At 44.4% G+C, this 18,390-nt stretch overlaps 1 protein-coding gene and 1 long non-coding RNA gene across 2 annotated transcripts in view; both read right to left on the bottom strand.

Moving 5' to 3' along the window:
- Positions 1-6,768: 6,768 nt before the first annotated feature.
- LOC310787641 lies at positions 6,769-8,475 on the bottom strand. The gene is made up of 3 exons (XR_014553269.1): positions 8,144-8,475; positions 7,898-7,972; positions 6,769-7,424 (listed from the first exon to the last, which is right to left on the bottom strand). It is a non-coding gene; the product is annotated as an uncharacterized lncRNA (long non-coding RNA).
- A 5,248-nt stretch (positions 8,476-13,723) lies between these two features.
- Positions 13,724-18,390, bottom strand: part of aldh16a1 (aldehyde dehydrogenase 16 family, member A1) — a 33,127-nt gene continuing 28,460 nt past the window's right edge. The window contains 2 exon segments of the mRNA XM_083649891.1: positions 13,724-15,190; positions 15,808-15,933. Coding sequence (XP_083506017.1) covers positions 15,017-15,190; positions 15,808-15,933 — 300 coding nt within the window. The 3' untranslated portion in view covers positions 13,724-15,016.

The raw sequence follows: 18,390 nt of genomic DNA on the forward strand, positions 1-18,390 counted from the left end.
ACGAGTTTCAGCTGGACTCAGGCCTCTACTGGCATATGCCAACACCCTCTCAGCACCGTCCTGCATTTGAGCCAGCACCGCTCCCAGACCAACTCCAGATGCATCTGTCTGCAACAGAAAGGGCAACTTGTAGTCTGGGTAGCCCAGCAGTGGAGCTGATGTGAGGCGCTCTTTTAGGGATTGGAATCCTCCCTCACACTCCTCAGTCCATATAAATGGTGGCTCGGAAGCAGACGGTGACCTCTTTCCCCTTTTTTTCTTTTTGGGGTCTCCTGAGGTGAGACGATACAGGGGTGCAGCCAGCTTTGCGAATCCCTCCACGAACCTTCGATAATATCCTGCAAAGCCGAGGAATTGCAGCACCTCCTTGCCATTAGTGGGTCGTGGCCATTTTTCGACTTTGCTTATTTTGTCTGGGTCTGTATGGATTCCTTCCGCAGACACCCGGTGCCCCAGGTACTGGACCTCCTTCCTCATGAGGTGGCACTTTGAGGGTTTTAGCTTTAAGCCATGTTCGCGCAGTCTATCAAACACCAGTTGGAGTCGCTCAAGGTGTTCCTCAAAGGTCTTCGAGAAGATAATGAGGTCATCAAGGTAGATGAGGAGATGTGTGAAGTTCAGATCACCAAAGCAACAGGTCATCAACCTCTGAAAAGTTGATGGGGCATTTTGCAACCCGAATGGCATCCTGTTAGCCTCAAAGAGACCCATCGGTGTGCTGAAGGCTGTTTTATGCTTGTCTTGTTCCGATACTTCCACCTGCCAATAGCCAGATGTCAGGTCGAGGGTGGAGAAATATTTAGCCTCACCAAGGGCTTCCAGTGCTTCCTCGATTCTCGGGAGGGGGAATGCATCTCTAGTACTACAGGAATTGAGTTTCCTGTAGTCGACACATATTCTCAGAGACCCATCCTTCTTTGTGACCACCACTATTGGGGAAGCATAGGGGCTCTTGCTGTGGCGAATAACTCCAGTCTCCTCCATGTCTTTGAGGAGCTTCCTGACATCCTGCCACTGAGCGGGTGGTATTTTGCGGTATGGGAGGCGAAATGGTTTTGTATCCACCAGGGGGATTTCGTGTTGCACAGTATTTGTGTGGCCAACATCCATTGAGTGTTGAGAGAAGATATCGGAATTCCTCTCCACCAGTTGTTTGAGGAGGTCCCTCTGCCCCTCTCCTTCAACAGAGGCTCCACTCAGATCCACACAACAGGCTGATGAATCTTCCCCAGGTGTATGGCTTATTACCTGGTCATGGCTTTGACATGCTTCAGGCTCTGCCCTCCCTGCATTTTTGTCACCACCACCTTGTCCCTCACTGCTTGGCCCCTGATGGTCATCCTCACACTGCAACACATTTTGGACAAGGAATGCATCCGCCAGGTGAGCGTTTGGTCTGATCCGCACTGCTCGTTCAGACATATTCATCACTCTGACAGGCACACACCCTTTTCTCACATTAGCCAACACTCTGCCCACAACAAGGCCTTCTGGAAGCTGAGAAGATGGGTACCTCTCAATAAGAGCAGTGTATGCCTTTTTTCTTGGTCCTCTCCCCACCTTGCACAGCACATCCATCTCCATGCCGGGGAGGACAAGAACCTTGCGACCGGCATAGTGTACAGGGCCCACACGGCCTTCAGGGCCACCTGGTCCAGTACTATTTACCTCTAGAAAGGCTGTGTACCATTCTGGGTGGCTCTCTTTCACCTTGCATAGAAACTGCTGGCCGTATGTTGCTTGGAGGTGGCATTTAGAGGCACGTATCACATTAGTCCCGACCAGCAATGGAACCCTGGATCGGTACTCCGTCTCAGGAACCACGAAGGCTGGCACATTGTCATACTCCTTACCCATGACCTTTAATTTGATGTGTAACACACCACGGTGGGGTACATTTTGGCCACCAGCCCCCTCTACCGGAATGTCTGAAGGCTGCAGCTTCTGTTTGCACAGCTCAGCATGTTGGCGCCAGAACTCATAAGTAATGGTAGTTACTTGGGAGCCAGAATCAATGAGAGCCCTACAGTCTTCTCCATTTACCTCCACTTGGCCTTCATTCATTGGACCGACAAGGGGGGTGTTATGTCCTCTTCCATCGCCCTCCTCCTGTGCTTCCTCTTGGGGACCTTGTTGTTTGCCCATGGTTGCCCCTGCTTCCATGGGCCTTAGGCGTTTAAATGCTGCCCAGCCTGAACCGGACTTCCATCTTGCACAAGTGCAACATGAGACTGGGGGGGTCCAGCCTGCTCATTGTCCAGTAGTACAGTCCTGCAGACCCTTGCTACGTGCCCGGGCCTGCCACAGCGGTAACAAACGTAACTAGCACCTCCCCTCTCACTCCTTGTTGCTGGCTGATATCTGGAGGGGGCTGGTACGGGAGGGGCAGTCGCTTTTGATTCCAACTGTGCAAGTCTTTTAAATTGCTCCTCCTGCCTCAGAGCCATTCCTTTCACCAGTTCAGTCAGTTCAGAGATCTCAGTGTTGTGCTTCACTGTGTTATCCCTTCCATTCGCCCCACTTCGCTGTTCACTTCCAGCCACATGGACCTGGCTGAACATTTTCTTTGGTTTGTGTTGGGAATTAAACTTCTTTGTTTCTCTCGACAGGTTTCTTAGTTCAGCTTGTAGCTCCCGAAAACTCAGGAGTGTTGGCTTCATAGGTGCAATTCTCAAATACACCTCTTCATCATTCAGCCCCCTCAGGAATTGTCGAGTCAGTTTAGCATCACGATCTGGGAAATGCTGACCTGCATTCTGGGCCTCCTCTACTTCCCTCAAAGTTGCCTCCAAAGCAATGGCGTAGGAACAGGCTGACTCCCCCGTCCGCTGGTTCCTCTCATAGAAGTCAGCTAGGGGGTCCAGAGATCTTTGCATGTCGCCATATTCTGCTCTGAGCTCATCAAATGCTCTTTCAGGATTTTGCTCATATGGAGGGAGATTCAAGATCAGTCTCCTAGACTCACCACTGAGGTGCCGCACTATAGTTGCAAAACAGAGGTGAGTGGGCAGCCCCCCGGCATCAAGAAGATACTGCATATCTCGTATCCAGTCTTCGATCAGGATTTTACAGTCGGGGTTCCCACTGAACACCTGAACATTCTTCACCTGGTGTGTTTGGGTGAAACCACCATGTGACAGTTGAGCAGAGATAGGCCTTGTTGTCCCCGCAGCTGCCACATGAGGAAATGGTTGCTGGTGGGGTTGCATTGGGGCTGGTTCAGCATGAGTGAAAGTGGGAGGCTGGGGAGTTTGTGATTCATATGGATTGGGTTGGTAGAGGCACAGAGTAGATTGAGGATGCATTCGGTTAGCGTGCAATTGTTGGGTGTGCCAGTTGGCTTGCGAGGTGTGAGCAGGGCTGAATTGGTTGGCGGAAGGGGGCATGGGGGTTGGTGGGGTCTGCTCGATGGCTTGTGGCATGTATCCAAAGGATGATGGGGCCTGGGTCTCATACATTTGGTGAGGGTGGGGGGAGGCATATGTAGTAGCATGGGGAGGTCGGGATGTGGGATGTGCAGGTACCGTTGTTGCAGAGCTGTGCATGTTTACTTGGGGGATATACATTGATGGCATGGCAGCCAGTGATGAGTCAACCTCGGGGGACATGTTGACTTTGGGTGGGGGAAACTGGCCGGTATCCCTGGATGTTTGGGTGCTTGACTGGCCATGTGTAGTAGGGGTGGAACTTTGCATAACAGCCAGGGGGTCACTAAGGTAAGTGGGAGACTGCATATGGGCTGCATGACCGGGCATAGCAGGTGGAAAGCCACACATGGTGGCTGAGGGAGCATAATTGGTGGCTGCAGAGGGATGCAATGGGGCTGGGGGCACATACTTCTTGACTATAGGGGCGTGAATGGTTGCAGCAGGGGACTGGACATTGGCTGTATGGGTAAAGCTAGGGGCTATGGGGGTATTAGTGGTCGCAGCGGTGGTTTGGTTGGGGACAGTGGATCTATGAGTGGTGGCGGGAGGGGTGAGCAAACTGGGATGTGGGACATAACCAGTAACAGGTAATGTAGGCTCAGTCATTGGGAATGGCATGGGGGCTGGGGGACGATATTGGGGGGCCTGGCGTTGCTGGTAGCCGAGGGGATGGTGTGGTTGTGAGAACCCATAAGGATTAAGCCCCTCCTCTATGCTTATTGTAGAATGGCCTGCAGCTTGAGTGTCACCGTGACCAGCCCTTATCCCTGGCGGTTGGTATAGGGTCTGTCTTGCTGCGGGGGGCAAGTTTGGACGATGGGGGGTGTCTTCATAGGACCTCTGCATCTTTGTCTTGGTGGAGGAGTGTGGCAGGCGAATCTGAGAGCATCAATGTTGTATTTGTATGCAGTATGCCTTGTAAGTTGGCGGTACTAAACAAAGCACATGTAAAAGATACAAACAGAAATATTCAGTGTACCACAATAAACACAAACGTGACCTCTGATGTGAATTATGTCTCGGGCAGGTGACCAAACTTTACCCATAAATACTACTGATGCAAAAACATTTCACAAAACCATGGATTTTTTTTTTTTTTTTTTTACAAACCCCCTTTTTTTTTTTTTTATAAGAGCACTTATTTGCTTTGTAAATCAAAAACAATGAAACAGTTTATCAGAACAACAAGGATACAGCTGGATAATGCTGTTTGGAGATTATGCAGTCTTCTGCCCTAGCACTCTTGTAAACCACCATCCGGGTCACGGCACCAAAGTTGTAACCCTATTCTTCTGTCTGTCGGACCTTACATCCCTTATAACAGTCTCTGCGTTGTGTATTTTTAAAGTATGTTGACTCTGGGATGGATGGAGGGAGACGACAGTGGCACAGAAGGGAGACAGGAGTCGTGATGGTGGTTGAGGTAGAGCGGGTCTTCTGCATTTATTGCCTTTTCTCTCTGGCAGCACCACGTAAACAGCATACAGGCAGCTTGTAACAGGAAAAACAGAACTCCGTCAAGTTTCTCAGATTACAAAAATAAATGAAATAAAACAAATACTCAGTCAATATGAAGATAATATCAATAACATTCACTGTAGCCTGCTGACATTTTATCATAGCCCATGCTGTGTTTAGCTAGCTCAACCATATAACAAAATGAGGTGTCAAATTCAGCTTATCAACATTCACTTTCAAACAGCTTTGGCTCTGTAGTGTAAAAACATCTTTAACAGCCAGTTGATATAAACAAAACTAACAGTGGTGGGCATTTAACTCCTTTTAAAACAATATTTATGTGGGTGAACTCAAGATGCATTGCCTACCTTGTAACAGGAAAAACAGAACTGGCTCTACAGTGGCCTCGGAGGTACAAAAGACGCAAGGTGCAATGCAAAACGAGTGAACGCCCTCTGCTGGTGAACAAGTATAACTCACTCGCCTACATTACCAAGTATATTTGTCAACATTTTTGTCAAAATATGCCATTATACTTAATAAGTCAAAATCATCTAACTTGTAAAATTTCAGTAGATAATGTAATGTTAATCTAATCGACTGCTAGAACTTTTATTTACATGTCTTCCACTGCAGTCTCTGCATAACTCACTGAGCCATCTCATGGTCAACATTGGTATTACACATTATGTTACTGGATATCACCACAGATGTTTGTTTTTTGTTTCTAATAAAAAACAGCCAATGGAACATGAAAATATGCAGTTGTCTGTTACAAGAAATATTTTTCACTTGTTACTCTGGGGTGTTTAAGGCCCCATATCTTACAGAAATGACTGTTTAGGTGATTTTGACTTATATTAAAAGTCTGAGTTTTGGAATGTACCACACCAAACCACAAACATATTTTTGGGTTGCCTTCAGATATCCAGCAAAACACCCCCAAGCAACAAAGGACATCGAGGGAGTCCAAGTGCCACTACTCCTTGCTGGTGACCCTGCATACCCTCTACTACCCTGGGTCATGAAGGGCTTCCCCGGTCCCAATTTGACAGCAACACAGGAAACTTTCAATGAACACTTGAGTGCCATCCGTGTGAAAGTGGAGCATGCCTTTGGACACCTGAAGGCAAGATGGCGTGTCTTGTCCAAGCAGTCTGACATAAACTATAACTTCATGCCGGTGGTGGTGGCTGCATGTTGTGTTCTCCACAATCTATGCGAGGAGAAAAGACAGCAGCTACCACCTGCGGCATTAGGTCCTGCAGTGCCCCATGCCCAACAGCCCCAGGGATATCATCAGGAGCAAGATGCAGGAGGCCTTGCGATTAGAGAAGCTCTTGCACAGCATTTGGTCACAGCTCGTTAGTTTAGCCACACAAGCAAACAATCTGAAATCATAAGTAAAGTTAAGTTTACCTTTACCCACACTTTGAGTGTACATTGTTATTACAGTAACACACAAGCACATAGCAATGGTTTACTGTTTCAAGTTTAATGTGTGGTTTCACATAACATTTTGTTAACACAAAATATTTTTTCATTGTCTTATACAAGTGCCGTTTCAAAGAACAAAACAATATGGCTCCATGTACTGTATAAGCTGCCATTACAGAGAACAGGTACACTATGGCAACAGTTACTTTTTTTTTTTTGTGGTTTCACACAACTTTTTGTTAACACTTCATATTTCTTCTTACAACAGTGCCTTTTCAAAGAAAAAATAAATATGGCCCCATGTAGAAGAAGCTGCCAAAATGAACAGTATCGCAACAGGCAAATAGCCTTTTTGTGCAAAGTTCCTTAACAAAACAGAGCTGCATGCTTTCCTTGACTTTCTCTCTCTGTGTGTATCTTTGTATGGCTGTCAGTCAGTCGGTCAGTCAGTCAGTCAGTCAGTCAGTGTAGCCTACCTGAGGGCCTCTGTTTGTGTACACACATATTAAAGCTCAAAAACGTCAACATCCCTAGTTAAAGTTAGTGCAATTAACTGTTGCATGTAAACTTACAGGTAAATAACATTAAAGTGACTAACATAGCAACATGGTAGCTTGGTTGTATGTGTTATGACCTACAAAGCTTGGTATGTTCTGTAAGACTGGGGATCACCTCCCCACTCATCTGAGGGAGATGTAGGAGGAGGCTGCTGCTGATATGATGGAGGTGCTTGGTTGTGGTACACAAAAGGCTGCTGCCCTTGGAAGTAGGGATTGTATGCTGAAGGTGGTTGCTGGGGGAAAGGCCGAGCTTCAGCCATCACTTCTAGAGCATGAGCATGGCGCTCTGCTACATCTGTTGCCCTCTCTAAACATTGAACTGCTCGATTAAGCGCATCAGAAATCGCGCTTAGGGTGGCCTGATCTTGTTTTGCTTGATCCCTCATCAGGCTCATGTGCACTGATGTAGTTGAGGCTCTACGCTTCTTTGGCAGTCTCCATGCCTCTTGAGGTGTAGGTGTGGGTAGAGATGATGCTTCCTCTTCTGGCACAGGGGCGTCATCAGGGCCGTGGAGCGGCATGGGCAAAACATCAAAGGATGCTATAATGACAAGAAGAAGGGATAATGAGATAAATAAATATATACACAATACTGTGCAAAAGTCTAAAGAGTTTTTATATAAATTGTCTTGGATGTTTATTCTTTTTTTCCTCCTGTATTAGTGTGTCAATAGACTGCTCTTGGTACATTTTGTGATATTTGGAACCTTCAATTATTTTTGAAAGCATCTTACATGTACCTGAAACTTTTGCAGAAAGACAGATAAAAGAATAGTTCTGTGTAAAATCTCTAGTTTATATTTTTTAACTACTCGTTTCATTTTCTCCTCAAATTAAGTGTTTATTTTTTGTATTTGGGCAGATCAGGTTTGCAGGATAGATATTAAGAGGGAATAAAGCAGCAAACAAATAGTCACGACGGTAAGCCCACTTTGTTATTGTCCTATTTCTTTTCTGATCTAATCAGCCAGCCAATATGGTGTGACTTTAAAAGATGGCAAATTCTTGGCTTACCCTCCGAATCCGTGGTACTAGTCCCCGGAATTGGTTCCTCATCGTCGGCGTCTTCGTCTGCCTCGGCATCAGCATCTAATAATTCATGGAATACATAATGGAATATAATTACAATAGTAGCACTACAACATCTAAATCAGGCCTACAACAGATGGTAACTAAGCTGTCCCTAGCGTTATCATGCATGTTCACGTTAGCACATTTGCTGACTTCAGGCCATATAAAAATGAAAGAATTGGGACTTACCCATGCTGTTGATAACTGACGCCAATGATTGCACGATGGGCCGATGACCTAAAATGCTGTCCATGGCACCGTAAAAGTTAAACTTTACTTTAGCCTTTCCCCCGGCTCCGCTCTTGCACAACAGGCGTCGTTCTGATAGGTAGCGTTGCTTTAAAGTTTTCCACTTGCTGCGGAGATTTTGCCACGGTTTATTGAACCCCTTCTCCCTCATTTTCCTTTCTAACTCCCTATAACAGTCTGCATTCCTCTGTTGTTTGCTGTCTAATATGCTGGTTATATTGTCCTCCCTAATGAGGTTTAGAAAAATCGTTGTCTCCTCTTCTGTCCACACATACCGTGTCATGTTTGTAGCCAGCCGCCATTTGAACAAACAAAGAGAACTGCGTCACGTGACCCCTCCTCTACGTCACGACGTATGGGTCACATGACGTGCTAATGCGAAAAAGCTGTTTCCATTACACTTTTGCGATATACTGCTATATCGACACGTCTGAAAAACCACCTCATGAGAGCGCAAAAACGTTTTGCGATATTTGGGAGGTTTTTCGAAATTTACATGTTTCCATTACCCACTTTCTATTGCGATATTTCGATTTTGCGCATTTCTGAGTGTAATGGAAACACGCCTATTATTATGCCATATCATTTTGCAACATTACTGGAAAAAACAGTAGTGTTGCAAAATTGAACGACTGAGTGAGGAAATACCCTTTAGGTTGATGTAGAGTTGAAAATAAGTTATTTTTCAACCAGAGTACAAATATAGGTGCTTCTGTGGGTAAATCATGGCAATGAACTCCCATTGAATTGGGGAGGGAGGGTCCAAGTCTTACTGACACGACACATGCTAGAAAATATGATGCACTCACAACACTGAGTTGTAGTTATATATAGTGGTAGTTGTCACTCACAGCAATTGTATGTTACTTGGCTTCAAAGTCTCAGAATATGAATGGATAGAATGGGCATTCCCATTCAAATCAACATTCCTGGATGGTCGGAGCGCCGGCCGTTGGGCTAACTTATAAACCAACTTTAATCAACATGGGAAGTTGTTCATGTTCAGCTAAGGACTGGTCCACTTTACACGTGATAATACTTCATACTTTGCTTTGTAGTTCTTTTTAACTTTTCATCTCTCGCTTTATAAAATAGTGTAACATAGAATAATGTGGGGAAATATGTTGTATGTTCCATAAAACAAGAGGATGAATAGCACTTTAGCACTTTAACAACATGTGGGTTACATGGGGTAACACTGCTCAGGCCTGTTCCCTTGCACATTCGGTCTCCTATTCTCCTATTCTGTCTTTATTTACTGTACAAAAAGTGATTGGGCGGTTTAGACAGTGACCTCGTCTCTCCCCTCTTTTTTTGCTTTGTCACAAGTCAAAACTGGAGTCAGGGTTGATTCTGCCGTGTCATGGCCGTGACTCAGCACTCTACAGTTCCAAGTCCGTCCTGTTTTGTTCTTCTATTGCCGGGGGCGGAGTCTTGTGGCCATGGAAACGGCTGACTGTGAGTTTATTGCAGCGCTCTCCTCTCTGGAAACAGTTATGGAAAAGGAACTAGGGAGAGAAAACAGGAACTAGCAACTGAAAGTGTTACGTGACGTTTACTGTAAAATACGTCTGATAAGACTTCCCACACCTTCAACATCCAGTTCAAGGACCCAACGCAGTATAGCTGGAGACGCAGATCAAGGGTACTTACTGTTACCACATCTCAACTGTGCTGTGTTACACGTATTTACTAACAGTAATACAAAAAAATCAATAGAACTTCAGTTTCTATTCTTGCACAAAATATATTAATTCAAGCACTTTCCATGATCTGTCTATTTTCACAAACTTTCAAGGATTTCAGGGAGCCGTGGGAACCTTGCTCCATACAGAGAGAAAATAACAAGTGAGAAATATAAAGAGAACAAGAGACTGCAAGTTTATGAAGTGATAATCTTTTAATTATGGCTTTTCAGACAGACAGTGAGATCATGTGACATGTGAAGACATGGACTGGATGGATGTACGTTTGCCATCCTAGGTCTCACTGGGAATGTTAACGCCTTCTGTACGGGCAGAAAGCTACAGTATCACATTGTACAGTATTGAAGATCTATATAGTAGCACAGTGGGATGAGTTCACACATGATAGACAAACTCTTCACTGACAGAAGTTGAGGTCTTTATCATTGTATATTGAGTTGGAAAAAAACACAAACGTTTTGTGGTAGAAAAAAATCTTTGCTTCTACACTACGACAATCAAACAGTACGTGTTTCTACCCACGACTCTCTGGTACTTCAAGACGTCTCATACAAAGACCTAAAGTATTGCTTGCTTCCGAATACTTTTTGATCCAAGGCTACATCGACTTAAACTATCTGAGCACAGAAAACGTCAACTGTGCTCGCCTGCAAACGAAACAAAGACTTTAGAGCTAGAGGGACTTAGACTTTGATAAAGACAGTTTTTCGTCTTCTTTGTAATAGGCCCTAATAATTTGACATAAGATATTGATAGCTATATTATTTAATACTGTGACATTATTCAATTTTGTGCAAGGGGCGGGCACGTGTGTCCCACCTACATGTGGATTCACACTCATGTTCAGTAGGCTAACTCCGGACTCGGGTATATGGGGACTTGATTGGGACTCTTCTTTGGTGACTTGGACTCGAACACTGGGGACACGAGACTCGACTTGGTTTCGAGATATAGTGACTTGACTACAACACTGGGTAAATGTATTAATTTTATTTTATTATTATATTGCCTATTTAAAAGGAAAATCCAACCGTTTTATGAACAGGAAGTAGAGAGACGAGATTGTTTCAGTTTCAATGAACAAGAAGCAAATCCCGGAGCTGTAAATATTGGGCCCTATTCTCCCACAGGCCTTCGGCGCTAAAACGGGCCTTAAACGCAAAAAAACGTGCCTTGCGCCTGTTTTGGGACGATATCAATATGGCTTTACGCTGCCAAATGCGCTTTAGGCCGAATGGGCGTGGCGCAGTCCCAGAATGGGCCAAAGTGGGCGTGTCGGCGCTAAATACCTATCTTCCGAGCTGGCGTTAATTTAGCGCCTTGCGCCTTTGAAAAGCAGGCCTATTCCTCCCCTCTCTCCTCTGTCACCCTTACCTGTGTCACTCTCTCCCTCTCTCCTACTGACAGGAGCAGGCATTGGTGTGCGTTTACCAGTTTATTGTGAAATAAATCCTTCCGCGTTGAGTTACTGTCACAAGCCTGTGTGACAACGCGTCCAGCCTGGGTAAAACAACTCCGTGTACCGCTTTGAGGCTGCAGGCAGTCTGACAGGCACAATACGACTGTCTCTCTCTGACTGCCTGTGAATGCCCCAGCATGCAATTGGGTACTCAATTTCGCTACTAAATAGCAACTAAATGAGGCGAAATAGATATAAAAGGTCGATCTAAAATAATGTGTAATGGTAACACAGCCTGCAATTGTAGAACATTTCAATATTGGACCAAATAAATAATCGAAATTAAAACACCACCCTAAGTGAAACATATATGTCCTCCTGGGCCTATATATATCCTTTGTCGATTTAACGTCATTTAGATAAGTGTCAGAGGAACGCGCTTCAGAACGCGCTTCTACTGTCATGTGCTATACTGTGATGTCCGCTCCAATAACTTTGCCCAACTTCACATTTAGTTTTACAATAAAAACACATTTATGCAATGACTTTACATAATGTAGGGTATATTTATGTGCATCATTCTACCTGCAGCAGGGGAGAGAAAACGATATCATTCTGAACAAACTTTCACCAATATAAAATTAATCTCATCATATAGGGATAGGCTATATTTTTGTAGCTGATGCCTTTAGAACATTATTTTCACTTTGATCTTGCTATAGTGTAGCGTATTTACATGCTTGCAGTATTGAAACTGCAGTTAGATTGGTTTGAGAAGCATAATAATATGGAATAATAGCCTATAATGCAGACAGACAGACTGGATGAAGGGAGGGGGGGGGGGGGCAGAGCGTTTGGCTTTCGTCTGGTTTTGCGGGATCACTGGAATTGGAGCTAAAAAGGCAAGCGTGCGATTCGTTTATTGCACTTATCCAATGAGCATGACGGTGCATAATTTTACGCCTAAAAGGCGTGGTTGTAATGCTTTGGGCTGCATCTAGCGCCAGCACGACGATATCAAGTGCGCCTTTCCACGCCCACTGCTTTGCGCTGCGGCTGGCGCTCGGCCTAGAAACTGCGCCGCTGCAACGATAGAGCCCAGTGACTTCACCTTTTGCATAGGAGGATTGTCAGGTTTAAATTCTGTTTTAAGATGGAGATTCCCTTTTAAGAGCCCATCCCACACTGGTAACATGTGACCTTAATGAAAGGAAGTACTTTTAAGATTTTGGCAAACATCCCGCCAAATCCTCATGGCTGCCTGTCTGTCTCTTTTAACACATTCACTGCCAGCCGTTTTTCAAAACTGTAGTTAGCTTCTGCCAGAGTTTTTTTTTGAGGATTCTGGCTCATCTTTCAAGAGCCGAGGATTCGTTTCTGTTAGGATTTTGTGAACACACAATATCTCAAAAGAACTAATAGAATGTGTGCTTTCTCTGTCTAAAAGAGTTAGTTTGTAGAGTTAGTAGTTATGTAAGCATTAGCAGTTGAATACAGCATGGTTTCAGCGTCTGTAAATTTATTCTGAGATAAACGGCTTTTTGTGAAATTCGATAGAACAGTCACTTTAACCATTCATTTTTGGCATCAGTAAGACGTCAGACATCTAAACAATAGTTTTGAACAGTAATTTCCTCCATAACAGCAGGAAACACCCCTCTCCTTCAAACTCCTCCCTCCGTGTGTGTTCTTCTTGGCTGCAGCGGGCGTGTCACAAGCTCGTTGCTGCTGCTGCTGTAACCTCGCGTCACCAGGCTCACTGCTTTGCTGCTGCTGTGCCTGTCTGCCTGTCTGCCTGGCGGCCGCTGGGCAAGTCTGGATGGATGGGCTCGCTCGTTTCTTGGGGTTCTGAGAGCTTTGATGAAGCTTTTGCGATTCTGGTCTTATTTATGCTGCGTGTTTCAAAGTGTGTTCCACCCGTAATCTATTATGCAAATTTGCAAAACCCCACCGCCAGCTCCCAAGCGCGAAAGCGTTTTCGCCAATCCATTTTCATGAGAATGGCTTCCTCACTGCTTTTTGCTTGCCTTCCTCTAGAATGGAGAGCACTGTCGCCACTTAGTGGGTCGGTGGAATGGGTTGTACACGTTCGGTCGCTCCAATATTTTTATAGGAGACGTGGGGGGCATTGATCCACGTAGCACCGTCAATTTTTTTTTTTTTTTTTTTTTTTGACGTCTCAACTCGTCATTGGCAGTGAACCGTTGGAATTTTTTTGACGAGTCAACTCGCCATTGGCAGTGAACGTGTTAAGTGCGTTACATAAGATTTTATTTTAAAAACGCAAAAAAAAGAAAAAAAAAAAAAGAAAAGAAAAAAGGAATGACCCTTGATAGCCTCTGCATCTCTAACTCCTCAAAATAAATCCTCCAGATTTGTGTTTTCTTGGTCTCTCTCCCTCTTGTTCATACCCTCTCTGTTGCTAAATCCCTGAGGGCTGTTCCCCTCTTTCCTTCCAAAGTCCAGGATGCACCAATGCCACTTTTTTTAGACCAAGTACAAGTACTTACATTTTGGTATTTGCCGATACCGAGTACCGATATGAGTATTTAATAAGGGGTCGACCGATATGTTTTTTGTTGTTGTTGAAATGCCTTTAAGCATATGTTAAGGCACAATTATGTTATTATTTACTACAATCTCCATATACATTTTATATTGCTGTGAAAACATCAACAAAGTTCTCCTTCAAAAACAACTGTATTTATTTATTCAAGTTTCTCGCCACAAACTAAATTTTATACATTACTTATGAACACATCACGATCGCCCAATACTCATTTTTACTGAGTGGAGCTTGAACACATCATCAATACAACCTAACGAAGAAGAAAGTGCCGGTGGAGAAATACGACTTTGTAATCAGTGAATTGACGTTACTGTAACAGCGATCTTAAAGGCAGTATGGCTTATACCGGACAGGTACTGGAAATATCTGGTAAGACGTCGCTTGTTCCACAACACTGTTTTGTCTGCTAGAAGTGCTAACCAGCTGATTAACCTCCTGCCGCTAACGTTAGCGGCTGCTAGGCTAACGTCAGGTGCAACAGTCAATAGTCAGGTGACGTTTTTCCCCTTCACAAAAAGCATTCCAGGCAAGGTAAAACATGCTGTGTGTGAACAGTGAAGCTTCTCTGGACAAAACATGCTGTGTGTGAACAGTGAAGCTTCTCTGGTTAAAACATGCTGTGTGTGAACAGTGAAGCTTCTCTGGAATGCATTATCACCTGTGAGCCTGTTTCTATTTTCAGGTTAACGTTACATTGGGGCTGCGGTTGTACGAGTACGAGTACATGAGCACAGTATCGGACCCGGTATCTGTGCATCTAATGAGTCACTAGTATTTGTTTGATCTTGTAACACATGCATTTTAATTTTTTGAAATTTCAGGCAACATCTGGCAACATCTGGCCAGGGACAGCAGATGGAAACTAGCCGTCCAGGCTAACTCTGGCTCACTTACAGTTTTACTGTTGATTGGTGTGCATTGTCCCTGTGAAATAAACTAATGAATGAAAATGAAATCCCCAATCTACACTATTCTTTCCACCTGATGCACTTTTGTTATTCTGGCAAAGACAGTAAGAAATTAACTTTCAGATCAGATCAAGAGGGCAGGCTTTGCACCCTCTAAAGATTAAGAAATGGTGGCTATCTGTCACTCTTTCCCCTACCTCCATCTCTCTCTCTCTCTCTCTCTCTCTCTCTCTAGGCAGTAGGGATCCAGACGCTCTTCCATTGGACGGCGTTCCTCCACATGTCTTCCAGGAGGGCGGGATGAGGGCGAGTCCAGTCCATCCCGCTGTCCTCCCCCTCAATCTGCCGGTGCAGCCTCAGGGTCTTCAGAGGGCCGGCACAGGTGTACTGCAGGTACTGACAGCCCTAAGGGAGCAGAGACACAGGTGTACTGCAGGTACTGACAGCCCTAAGGGAGCAGAGAGACAGGTGTACTGCAGGTACTGACAGCCCTAAGGGAGCAGAGAGACAGGTGTACTGCAGGTACTGACAGCCCTAAGGGAGCAGAGACACAGGTGTACTGCAGGTACTGACAGCCCTAAGGGAGCAGAGAGACAGGTGTACTGCAGGTACTGACAGCCCTAAGGGAGCAGAGACACAGGTGTACTGCAGGTACTGATGCACTAAGGCAGTGGCTCTCAAAGTGGGGTCCGGGGACCCCCAGGGATCCTTCAGTGGTTCTAGGGGGTCCCCAGAAAAAAGGGGAATAATTTATTTTCACTCTAATTCCATCCATAAGTAGACCTATCGCATTGACAGAATGTATGACTATTTGGTGATGGGTTTCATACACTTTCTGTAATAAAACATCTAAAAGCAAATATCTTATCAGATGGGGGACCCTGCACGGGACAAAGTCTTATCAAATGGGGCTAGTGGAAGAGGTGTTAGTCTCTACAATGATGCACAGTGTCCACTAGTGGTTTTGATAGTCGACTATTCTGTGAAACCCCTACTGTGCATGTGCAGGCCTTTGTCTTTACCTCACCGCTGCCCCAGTACCAGATGGCCTTGATGACACTGTGATTGGCCAGAGCAGCCGTCAGCTGATCTCGGCTTCCTGTAACGATGTTTACCAGGCCTGCGGGCAGGTCGGAAGCCTGGAGCACCTAGAGAAGAAGAAGAGGAGGCATTACAAAGATCAAATCAATGTTTAGAGACGCTAACCCATGCATGCACACACAGACAGGTTCACACCCGTGCACACACACACACACACACACAATATGTGTGTGTGTGTTATGTATGTGTGTCAGTGGTGGCTGGTGACCTTGGAAGCAGGGGAGGAAGCTAGTGCGGCGACCGAAGGTCGCCGCCCCTTTTCGGCGGCGACCTAAGGTCGCCGCCGAAAAAAATTTGGGGTTTTTTTTTCACGTGTGCGCGCGTGCGCGCATGTGTATTTGCCATGTTTCCCATGCTGTCAAGCCTCTTAGCTTTCCACCCAGTGAGGAGCATTGCATTAGCACCCAGTGAGAGGACTACAGGACGGAACAGCACCTGGCACCTGAGGCGGTCCCAGGGAAAATATGACGTGTGCTCTGCTGCTGATACTCTCACCCACAAGCAGTTTTTGCCCAAAACGCCCAAATCTCATTTTAAATTAGCATTAGGATTAGACTGTTGTGATGTCATTATTCAGTTTTAACCATCAATAATTGTTCCTTTTCTCATTATTTCATTTCTCAGAGTAAATACTGTATATTTATTTCGAGATTTTTGTCAATTATTTGTGCTGTTATGGTTATAATTAGCCTAGTTACTCACTTCTACACTATCTTAGATTGTGTTACTTATGGATGGCATGGAATTATAGTGAAAATAGATTATCCCCCCTTTTTGCTGGGGACCCCACTTTGAAAACCACTGGCTTAGGCTAGAACTGTTGCGAGAAGGTTTCAGGATTTATCTCTATGCATTAGGCTGTGATTACTATTTATATAAATCTATTTATTCACATAGATTCATGATATATTATGGTATACAGCCTACCTGTGACATCAATGTTTTGATTCATCCTATGATGTCTCACACTCAGGTGTGCTTTCACAAGACAGGTGTTGTCCATTCAATCAGCTAACCTGTCTTTATAATGGCTGTCTTGCACTGTTTGTATGATACTTGACAAAGTCTATGGCCGAAACTGTTGTCAAATAGCGTTAAATTACACTTAATTGCATCTGGAACGAGAGTGTGTCTTCATGTGCACAGTGCTGCACTACTCATTTAGTTATCAACTTTGGAGCGTTATTTACCCCCCCTTCCCGACATCCTAGGTTGACATGCTTCATCCCAATCGATTCCTTATTTCTTCTACTTTCATATGATATAAAGATCACCACTCAAGCTTTAAAATTGAGCCCGCTGTCAGCTATCGATTTACAGGCCAAATTCAGTTAAAAAATGTGTGAATTAAAGCTTCGCGGGTTTTAGTATAAGAAATTACAGGATGAAACTTCAATACGACAAAAATAGCGCTGCTCGGTGAACCATTTCCACGCCGAATTTAATAGAAGGTTCGGATAACTTGAAATCAATTGACTTACTTGAATATCCGTGCTGTCTGTAGGGGAAACGCTGCAGTCGAGACGTTGCAAATATTCCAGTTTTCTGACATTGCAAAAAGCCCGTATCGCGCAGCTCAATTCTCCCCGCAACTCGAAACTCGTTTTGGTGGTAATCCAATATCAACGACTGTCTGGCTTGTGAACACTTACTGATTGATAAAAAAGTAAATAAAAATAAGAGGGAAATATGATATGCTGCTAACTGTCTCAGTAAATCCTTCCTGTCAGGTCAAGCAGTGGATTTCACCTCCTTGATTCAGCGTGACCACAGACCAGGCAGTGGAACAACGTTGCCGATTTTCAGACGTATTCAGCATTGGACAATACAGAATGTCAATCAATGTCAAGCAATCTATCAATCAAACAACAACCAATTAGGGTTTCACCTGGTTTCACGGGCTAAGGGAGAGCTCCCCTCCTCCTCAATCTGATTCGTTGGAAAACACATCACTCTCACTGTTTTCTGTGAATTGCAAGTCTTTTTCAACCAATCTTATTTTTTCATTAGATAAATTACCAAATAAATCAAGCCCACAGGGCGGGTGTTTTTTTATCCCCTCCCCCATGCTGGGACCAGGGCCAGAGTGACTCGTCTGCATGGAGCTATATAATGAATGAAAAAATGAGCGTCTGCACATAAGAAAAAACACATTTGATTGATATTTTATTATAAAAAAAAATATGAAAAATGAAAAATATAAAAATAAAAATAAAAAATATATTTTTTTAATATATTTTTTTTTTATATAAAATCCCCAATCTAATAGAGGAGGACCATCCTCCTATGCCTCACTGGAAAAACCTCCTCTGAGTGTGTGTGCGTTATAATATAATCCAAAGATATGTGAAACGGTCATTTTCGAAGTAAATCCACACACCGAGAACTAACAAAGAGTAAACAAACTAACAGAGTAACAAAAGTTACTTCCTGGTTTGTCATGAGGTGCATGCGCTGTACTGATGACTGCACACAGCGCATTTCAGCGCGTGGTGAGTACACGA

The sequence above is a fragment of the Poromitra crassiceps genome, assembly GCF_964638095.1.
Source record: "Poromitra crassiceps genome assembly, chromosome: 13".
Taxonomy (NCBI): domain Eukaryota; kingdom Metazoa; phylum Chordata; class Actinopteri; order Beryciformes; family Melamphaidae; genus Poromitra; species Poromitra crassiceps.